At 43.0% G+C, this 10,683-nt stretch overlaps 1 protein-coding gene across 5 annotated transcripts in view; it reads left to right on the top strand.

Annotated features, from left to right (window-relative positions):
- phf14 (PHD finger protein 14) overlaps positions 1 to 10,683 on the top strand; it is a 128,275-nt gene that overhangs the window by 65,335 nt on the left and 52,257 nt on the right. For all 5 annotated transcript variants that reach the window (XM_031875820.1, XM_031875818.1, XM_031875817.1 and 2 more), the window contains 3 exons: positions 5,529 to 5,635; positions 5,857 to 5,988; positions 8,226 to 8,376. In XM_031875820.1, coding sequence (XP_031731680.1) covers positions 5,529 to 5,635; positions 5,857 to 5,988; positions 8,226 to 8,376 — 390 coding nt within the window. The remainder of the gene's footprint in view (positions 1 to 5,528; positions 5,636 to 5,856; positions 5,989 to 8,225; positions 8,377 to 10,683) is intronic.

The raw sequence follows: 10,683 nt of genomic DNA, 5'->3' as shown, positions 1-10,683 counted from the left end.
TATGCAAAAATTTCTACATTTCTGTTTTTTTCTGTCAAGATGGGGTGCTGAGTGTACATTAATGAGAAATAAAATGAACTTTTTTGATTTTAGCAAATGGCTGCAATGAAACAAAGAGTGAAAAATTTAAAGGGGTCTGAATACTTTCCGTACCCACTGTATAGAGCTCGAGAGACGAAACACTTTATATGTATATATATCATCATTCCTGATTGTCATGTTTGATGAGTTTTATCATTTAAGAGAAACCATAATATTCTGGGTTATTTAATAATGCCACAGTCACAATTTCAAAACATACAGATGCAAATAATTCATAAATAAGACGATCGCAGTCCGCTGGTAGAAATGGATCCTGTGCTTATAAACAGAACACAGGACACAGTTTAACAGACTACAGAGAGAAACACCTCTACAGTGGTGATAACTGTGTCTTTAGTAGTTATTTGTATTATTAGTTACTACTATTAAGTACAGTGATCATGTGAACAGACACAAACTATCTAAACTCTCTCCAGCTGTTAAAGCCGACTGACAGCTGATCCAGCTGTGATCAGCTGATCCTCCATCATCAGTAACAGACTTCGCTTCACGTGAAGCAACTGAGGAAAGGACGTCTCATGTCTCTTAAAACATATTTCCTCGTTTCCTCTCTCCTCGCATGGTTTCCTCCATGCATCCCTGGTGGGAGGGACTAAGACACAAGGAAAGGACCCAAGTGAGGGAAACGGGGATGACATTAATGCTACATCAATACTACTCCGTTTCTACTTGGAAGCAGAGTTGTCAAATAGAAACGATCTCCGTCCACACGAGTTTCAGCATCATTCTCGAGTTGATCTGCATCCACACGGCAGCCTTCGAAGGCGGACAGCACGTGACCATTAACGTACACTGGGCATGCGCGTGGAGGTGTAAACAGGAAGTGGATTGCTTGCTTAGTTAAAAAAAAAATACGACAGAGTAATAAAGTAGTCTTTAACAACGAAAGGTTGTATTTGATACCTAAGATCTTCCTCTATAAACTCAAACAGACACAGTGCGTGGAAAGTTTTAGAAGTTTTATTTTTCAGAAGTAGTTACAGCGCTGCGGGTCTCTCTCTCTCTCACATCAGGGGATAAGCTGGGTCACCCAGCAGAAAAACAGGGACAGCATCTTCGCCCTCTATCAATTATATAGGGCATGGGGGAATTGCTCCATCTTTTAGGGCACAACTCAAGTACTGAACATCATGTAACATGTCCGAGTAGCTAGCTTCTAAGCTAATTTTAACATTACCGCCAATGGGGAAATGCTAACCGCGATTAGCATTAGCGAATGTAATATATCTTCGTACATCTTTTCATGCTTCATACAGACATACTTACAGACTAAGGTCTCTCAAGGCTACCAAACGGAAGAAGTAAAACGAAGCAGCGTGTATTCTCATTAGAATCTAAAAACAACGAGGCACTAACTGTTGTTGTAACTCGTAGCTCTGAATAGCATTTACGGCTAACTGGCTTGGCCGCATAATAGGGCTGATGACGCCGCTGGTCACGGCGCTCGCTAATTGCCCCAATAACAGCTGCTTCCTCCACAGAAATGCAGACTTTTACTGCAGCAACACTTGGAATTAGTTATCCATGTTAAAATGAATTACTGGTCGCCCTGGCTGTTTGTTTTCTTCCGGGTACAGGTCACGTGATAGTGAGTGTGACGAATCAGGGACGGTGACGTCATGGCTGCTAATAACCAATCCAGTAGCGAGCACGGGTGTGGGCTAATTTTTTCGAACACACATCCGTTTCCGACCGTCCACATGCAACCAAAACCCCAGAGTTTTCAAATACCTCCAACCTCGGGGGAGTTTTCAGACTCCTCGTTTAGGGTGCTCCAAAACTCCGGCATAGTGTGGCCGCTCAGTGTAAACATAGCAAATACGGAGTAAAAACGGAGTAATGTGGACATGGCCTAATAAGAGACTTGAGATATATCCACTGAGGGCGACCAAGAGGCCCAGACTGTCACTGACTCAGGCTACAATAGTGGATTTGTGTGCTTGTGCAGGCCAACACTTCCTCCTATAGTGCCCACTACCACTATTTTTTACCAGCATTGAACCTTTGGAGGCCTTGGTCTTGGAGTGCATAGCTGCACTAAAACAATTCTCAATAAATCATTTTACACCGGTGTCACGAGAGCTGACGTGTCTATTAGTTTAGGGAGCGCTCTCTGCTATAAGCGTGAAACCAAAAAGGCCAAATAAAGAGAGAGAATGAAACCAGTTTATTTTCAGGTTCACTGATGCTGTAGAACAGAAACTCCTGAACCAAACACAGCATGATGCACCACAACAGTTATTATCTCCAAACTACAATAATATATTATAGTGTGCGGAATGAAATGTGATTTATGAAACAATATGAACAGGAATTACACAAAAGTCACAGGCACAGTATTGCATGAAATTAAATTAATTTTATAAAGCTGAAAAAAATAGATAGCAGTATCTGAATGAAGTTGAAGCTGAGTGTTGGCAGAAGATAATGTATTCATTATAGCTAACCAGAGATATGGTGGATCATTACACTCATCTAAACTAGGCTTTCTCAGCCAACAGACGGGTCAGTTGACAGCAGAATTGAATGTTTTGCGAAGAAAACAAAAAACTCACCGGGTTATTTTCAATGTTGAATAATCTGCTTAATTTGTTATCTTACAAAACCTAAATATGTTCAATTTATTATTATGTATTATTTATAATGACAGAAAACAGGGACAAGCAGCAAACTCTCGTAGTTTGAGAAGCTGAAAATAGCAAAAAGATAGGCTGATGTTAGTTGGAGACTTGAAAGGTTGCAAATGTGCGCTTAATAACAGGGCAGCTAGGGCTGGGCAGTATATCGATATGATGTCAATATAATGGTAGACTAGATATCCTCTTAGATTTTGCCTATCGTTATATTATAATATGGCACAAGTGCTGTCCTGGTTTTAAAGGCTGTGTTAAAGAACTCACTATTATTTGCCTTTACTCACTAAGTCATTATATCCACATTACCGATGATTATTTATCAACAATCTCACCTGACAATATAGTCCCAATATTGATATTGAGTTATTTGGTGGAAAGTGTTTTGATATTGGATTTTCTCCGTGTCGTCCGGCACTAACAGCAACACTGTAGACGGACTTCCTTTACTGGTTCTTAAACGTATCTCGGTCAAAGGTGGAGGCTCAACAAATGGGGTTTACTGAGCGTAAACATCATGATTGAGGAATTGAGTTGATATCAGCTGGCTGTTGGTCTCTGAGAGTAAGTTTGATGTTGGATGTTATAACCAGGGATGCAGCGATTTGTCTTTTTCAGTTGCAATAGCTGGGCTTTTGGTCTACCTGTGTTAATAAGCTGTACGCCTCACTGTGTGGAGGAGACTGAGATCAATCTGTAATGTCTTGGGCAACATCAGGCTTGACCTAAGCATTGCAAAAACATATACATAGACATCACCTAACGATCATTTCTGCTTAATCTAACGACTAATTGATCGATTATTCTATACATTGTTTTTGAAATTCCAGAATAATATCAAAATGAATGTACCTAAAATGAATATAAAAATTGTGTCTGATTAATATTCCAATGTTATTCAATCATCTTTTCTGAATAACTAAAGAATGATAATAAACCCTCGATCAATAGTCAATTGATCAATAATACCAACCCCAATGAGTGCTGTGACACAGATGAATTGAATCGCTGTCTGTCATAGCAGCCCTTAACTTACCTTTAATATTTTTACTGAATGTTTGTGATGTGGATGAATGTCATCACAGGAGTAATATGCAGTTCAGATAATCACTGGCATGTATGTTTGGCTCATTGTGGGGCAAAGAAAAAAGTTCAAACTATTTACAAAGGATCAACATCCTGACTGCTGCTTTGTGATTTTACTGTGTTGAATATTGAATGTGCTGAGCAACAGGAAGTGTTCCAGGTTGCTCCTGCTCTGTAATGTCTTCAGTCTTTCCTGAGGACATAGCGGTGCGGCCTAAAGCCTGTCTGTGTGCTTTATAATCTGGACCTTTTCAACATCTTCATCTGTCTGATAAAGCGTGTTAACAATGTTGAAACCGCTGATGCGGACAAACTGCAGTCCAGGTTGAGGAGATAGCCCCGGCAGCCCCTTGTGCTTTGGTCACCCTGCCCCCCCATCTATCAGGCCTCCCTGCGGGGAAGCTCCCTCGGCGCTGCAGGCAGAGCGAGCGCGCCCAGATTAGAGCTTCCTCTAGGAAAACCTTGTCTGTTTAGTGACAAACTCGGTCCCTACGAGATAAGTTTTCTAATTAACCTGTGTGGCAGCAATGCACCTGAGATCCAGGGGAGAGTAAACCGGCTGTCTGCTGCCGCTGTTCACCTGCCTCATACAAGAGGTTCCCTTCCTTCTCCTCACAACTCTGCTGTGAGGGAACTTTCACAGCTCTGCTCTGCTAACAGTCTAAACTCTCAGCCAACACTAAGCAGGTGATCAATAAAGTCTCACTTGTCAGTAATACAACAGTGACCAGCCTACAGTTGTACTTTTCATTCTAAGTAGAAACTAAAGGTATAATCTGCAACTAGGCTGCACATTAGATGATAAACAGTTTTCTCATCAACAACATGAACTCTTCCTAAAACTGATTGGACAAACAGACCCTTGCTTGGCACTTATGTAACTATTATTATGAACTTATTTAGAAACAATAAAGCCGTCATTTTGTATAAAGGGAATGATGGCACTCGGCTTCCGCCAGAAAACAGACAGTGACAGATTTTAACATTATATTACATTTAGGAAGCCATCCAGTTTTGGAATAATAAGGAAAACATTTGGTATTAATTGATTAAATCTCAATCTCAGGGTTGCTACAGAGTTCTTGTGATAGTGTACAGTGACTGCATGTGCCTTTTAAGTAAATGATGAGAATAATTCTACCACCACTTAGTATCTGTGGCTGCTCCTGATGCCAAGGTCACGCGGGTGCTGTTGGACACAAGAAGGGACTTCCAGGCGTGCATAAGTTTGAAAGAACGACTCTGAAAGCACAGAAATACCAATGTAGCCACATACTGCAGGCTGTTTGGTCTACTAAATAAGTATCATTCTCCTTCTATCATACATACACATAACATGTCCACTTACACTTCACTCTAACAACTCACTCTGCACAGTCACACAGCTGTCATTCTCACAGCCTACAGGGGCTTACTATACTGGCTTTCTTGTCCCCCGACACCTTATTACATTCAACTCGCAAAACTTCAACACAAAGATTGAGTTTATTTGTATTCCTCATTATCACCTTTTCCAACTCTATTCTGAAAGATCCACCAACTTCAGTGTTTTCCTCCACAAAGTACCAGTGTGTGTGTGTGTGTGTGTAAACAGCGTGTCCTGTGTGGTTACCCAGAGGACAGGGTACGGGTAGAGCTAGGGACAGGGAAGACATGTTGCTGCTCATAGCTGTAACATGAAAACACTTGTGTATCTTTTTTTGGCAGAAACTGAACACGCCAGCTGTTCTGAAAGCCCCAAAAGAGAGGAAGCCCAGCAAGAAGGAGGGAGGATCCCCAGGGAAATCATCCAGCCTGCCAGCAATCCTCTACAGGTGAACACACTGTCCTGAGAGATGCTGAGCAGCGCATAGCGAGGATTAAAGATGAAGGTTAAATCATAAAGTCAACATAGGGAAACCAGGGTGCTGTTGTTTTAAATGTCTTATCAATAGATAAATACCTTTTATATAAGGCTGATCAGTCACACAGGTTCTCAAACACTACTTTTTCTGCTCAATAAGCAGTAACCATCATTTCACATGTTTTCCTGCAGTTGTGGCATCTGTAAGAAGAACCAGGACCAGCATCTGCTGGTGCTGTGTGACACCTGCAAGCTCTACTACCACCTGGGCTGCCTGGAGCCACCACTCACACGCATGCCCAAGAAGACCAAGAACAGCTACTGGTGAGAGACACGAGGGTTACACGGGACGGACACATCCTGAACGTTAGGGACCTGAAACACTGTCAGTGGCTGAGGAGTTCCATGTGTATTGTTTGGATCACTGTAAGCTTGAGGAACCAGGCACACACCCAGGTTGATGGAGAGCCTTTAGTGAAGGTTACACAGTTCAAGGTTCCTTGGGAGGAGCTGCTGCTCCGTCAGTCCTCACATCCGCTGGCTGCAGAGCTTCCGCTGTACATGCCGCTGTGCTTCATGACATGGTTCAACATGGCGGTGAACGACGGTGCAGAGAATATTAGAGGAACACCACAGGTGGAGGCGGGACCACTGTATGTGGGCAGTTCTTTGTGCAACACATTCAACTACAATAATATGGAATAAGATGCATTATCTTTGTGATTATGAATTATCTGAATATGTTCACACTTAGGCCACGTCAAACAAAAACTCACAGGTCTATTCTAGAGATGCACCAATTGCAATTTTCTCGGCCAATTATGATTTGTGATTTTTTTTAAACGTCTGACCGTCTTAACCAATTAAGAAGTTTGCCAACTCTGATTTTTTTGCTCTGAACCATATATTGACAAGACTCCAGACTTTCACCACAATCCCAAATAATAATGTCAACCATACTGAAGTCACGGTATATCTAAATGTTATACTTTCATCTTTAGTTGCTATTGGCATTAAAAACTCACAATTCAAATGATTAGGAAATACTGTATATGACTGTATTTTAATTAAATATTTGCTTTGATTAAAAGAATATATTTTCATGAGTAGCTTTATGTTGTGTATTATAAGCTGCTTAGAGCTAGTGTTGTAGTGTGCTTAACTCTATCCATTTTATATTGCTGTGAAAACATCTCCTTCATTTGAACACATCATGATAGCGTTATAGTTCACCCTCGCCCAATATGAAGTTTTACTGAGCAGTTTAGTCTGTGTATCATCTGCTGATGTTAGCTGTTAGCTCCGTTACAAGCAGGACTCGGTTAGGGAGACACTCCGCTGTCACTGGTATTAATCCAGCTGAGATGTCTCCTCTCAGCTGCTGCAACAGGAGATTTAGTGCATCTCTTTCCCCTCATCAGATAGCTCTGAGATATTCTGCTGTTAGTGAAGTAGTACTTCCTCTGTCGGTGAGAAAGAGACAATCTCTCTGCTGAATTATCAAAATGAGGCGATGCAGCTGGTCTTATACATACGTGTTTGTGTTTGTCTAACACAATCCGTCTGTGACTGGAGTAATTCACTTAGCATTCATTTGACTGATAATAAGAAAGCATTTTAATGATATGAGTGTGTGGATGCAGAGTCATAACTGATTTCACTACAGGCTACTGTGCTCTTCTGTACAACAAACAGAGGAGGCGTCTTGTTTTGGGAAGTGCATTCATTCCTAACGCTGACTGGATGCAATAAATATCAGTATTATCTCATGGGTTGTGTATTGGCAAAGACATCTGATGAGGTTAGTGTGTAGTCTGCACCAGGCCCTGCAGCTGAGGACGTTTCCCTCCCTTTCTCTTAGCTTTGTGGGTGAAGTACTGAGTGTGGTACTTCTCAGAAAGGGCCATGTGTGATCCATCATCAGCACCAAATCACACTCCACTCACACACTGCTTCAGGCTGTTTACGTTGACTGATCCAGTGTATGATGCGCCCCTGGAATGCATGGTTTGTATGCTTTATTATTTAGTACAGACATGGACGTAAACTGCAACTTGATGGAGTCTAAACATATTAATATGGTAATTTAAAACATGGTGGAAACGTTATTAACTTGAACTTGAGTTCCTGGTTCAGCTCGTTAGACGAGTTCCACTAGATACCATTATGACCATTATATTTTCAGGAACTTTTTTTAATATAATGTAGTCCCAAACAACAACAGCAGCATCAACACAACGAACTACACATGATGTCTCAACAGGTTTCTGCTGCAATGCTAGCAGCTGTACTTGGGCACAGTGGTGTTTGCTAGAGGCTAGAGGAAGGGTCAGAGGTCAGAGGGTCACCTAAGTCATCAGGGTCTGCACCAAATTCGATTCACGTCAATCCCCTATGGGTGAAGATACTTCAGAACATCTTTGTATATCCATCCTCTGTCTCTCAGCTCTTTCCCTCTTCTGATGAGAAGAAGCGGTTTGTTTGTGTTTACAGTAGAGATTCGTGTGTGATAATACAAATCAATGCAGTTGAGTGAGAGGAGTTCTATTCCTTCTCCTCAGGCAATGCTCCGAGTGTGACCAGGCCAGCAGCGACGAGGCCGATATCGCCATGGAGACACTACCAGACGGCACCAAGAGGTCCAGGAGGCAGATCAAAGGCCCGATCAAGTTCATCCCTCAGGAGATGTCGCCAGAGCCCAAGAAACATCAAGTGAGAGGCACACCGGGGATTTAGAATGGGATCGGTAGTAATGAAGAGGGCGGCCGATTGATCGATCTGCATCAATTACAAATAATTAACTTGAGCTCTCGTTAGCCTCACGCTGTCCTTCATGTTATCAGAAAGTTGCACAAGGTGGTAGTGATGTTCCCATGAGCAGAGGATAAACATCTGTAACTTCTGCTCCAGAATACGACGTCAGTGGAGACAGATGTGGATTTGTTCTTGTTTGAACCGAGGCAGGATGAATCCACTCCAACTGACACAGACAATGTTGTCACTTCATTTGATTACAAGAGCAGGAAGGATGAGCCTGATGGGAAATAACTGAAACAAATGTTTAGAATCATTCTGTGCTGTCACACGTTCCACAAATCCTCACAGATTTCCGTGAATAAAGCACTCTTCAGATTTATGTCGAACGTCTCCAGCGCTGTAAAACTTCTTCACGAGCAAATTCTACTGTTTCACACACACACACACACACACACACACTGATATTATCTGCCGTTAGCACAACGTAAGTCCTCGCGCACCAATTCAGCGACAGACTCTTGTACAGGCAGCTGTGAGCGAGAAACACAGTGAATTGCAAAGAATGGCTGCTGTGTGTATCGAGCTAAGCAGTGAGCGGACAGAGCAGCCACATGGGACTGCCGTATGACGCCACTATGCGTCAGTGCGTCCACCATATTGGAGTGGGCAAGGTCCGCTAGTGAACAAATGCAAAATGTATTAAGCAGCCTCTATAAATGAACTGTAGCTCGCCTCATTGAATATGATAAGCGTACTGATTACTTATTGGAAATAAATCCAGTTGGTCAGCTCTATGCCAAAACATGAAGCTGAATAAGCACAGCTCCCTCTGGGAGGCTCTGACCTATGAAGAGGAGACATCAAGTGTAAATTACTTACAATTTAAGCTTACGTGAATATTCCAAAAAGTGTAGATTTCTACATCTATTATATTGTTATAAAGATGCATGGATGCTCGTTTTTTATCTCCACCAGTAGGACCATGCCATCGGCTGCGTATGTGCTTGGTCCATGCGTCTCTGAGTGAGTGTGCACCTCGATGTCTGTCCGCAGAATAATCTCGGGTTCTTCTGCAGCAAACTGCTTAATGTTCCGGCTGCATGCTCAAGGACCCCTTTTGGTTGCAGTGACTCACCCTTGTTTGATACTGCCGTTGACCAGCTGAGTGCATCGTTCAACCCCAGCTGGCGACTCTGCGCCCAATTGCTGCCCCTATTTGTTGGGAGCAAGTGGCCAAGAATCACACACAATCACCCAACTTGATGATTTATTTTCTCTTTTTCTCCCAACATGCCTTCAAGATTTGGCCAAACCCCAGAATGAAGTCTTCATAAAACATGATGATGATGAGGCAACTGATAAATAATAGATATTATTCCAGTAACACCCAAGATTAATGTTCAAATGATAAGCACACTTGTTTCATGCTACCTTCTAGCTGTTTTTCACGACGGCTTTTTTCCTCTGGCCCTAAAAAGAGCGACGGTACGTGGACTGTGTCAGCTTGTGGTGTAACATTTGATGTCATCAGTGAGAGGAACAGGAGCCTCCCTCCATCCCTCACTGGATCCCACTTATCTATACTGACCATGCTCTCTGATCCTGCGATACAGAGCAGCTTCCCCGCTCCCTCAAGAAACACTGCAGATTGATATCTGACAGCTCGGTGGTGAGGGGCGGGGTTGTCTTTCCCTTCCCTTTGTGTTTTTCCACTGTCAATGTGTGACCCAGTGCCTCTCACTTGGGACTTGGGGGAACTTTCCTCTTGTGACCGCAGTCACTCACAGCAGAGTCGATTCCACCGAAAGCCACTCCCCAACTTCAGTCTCTGTTACAAATAGAGGAACGAAGAAAGGAAGCGCCTCAGCCGCTCCCTGCACTCTATCTGTCTTAGAGGGGGAAACAGCAGAGTGTGTTGGAGCACAGTGGCAATCTGGGTTAATGTGTTCCTCTGTTAAGGTTTGGAAACCCCGGGCCCAGACATGTGCAGAGGACCCTGCTGGAGCTCTCGGGGATTAAGCAGCTTTCTGATTCTTTTCCTCTCGGGCGAGGCACTTCAGTGCAGCATCAAATGCAAAGCGTGCAATGGCAGACACTAAAAGGGCCACGCTTTGCATTTTTAATGCTTTTACCAGGGCGCCCGAGCACTGGCACTTCTCTAAAGCCACGTTTCTATACATCAGGACTGGCTAATCAACCTCCCGCTGGCCTCCGAGTGTGTGTGTGTGTGTGTGTGTGTGTGTGTGTGTGTGTGTGTGTGTG

This window comes from Anarrhichthys ocellatus, unplaced genomic scaffold (assembly GCF_004355925.1).
Source record: "Anarrhichthys ocellatus isolate YVR2014 unplaced genomic scaffold, GSC_Weel_1.0 scaffold96, whole genome shotgun sequence".
Classification (NCBI taxonomy): Eukaryota; Metazoa; Chordata; class Actinopteri; order Perciformes; family Anarhichadidae; genus Anarrhichthys; species Anarrhichthys ocellatus.
The sequence above is the reverse complement of the archived record's forward strand: the minus strand, read 5'-3'. Positions and strand labels throughout refer to the sequence as shown.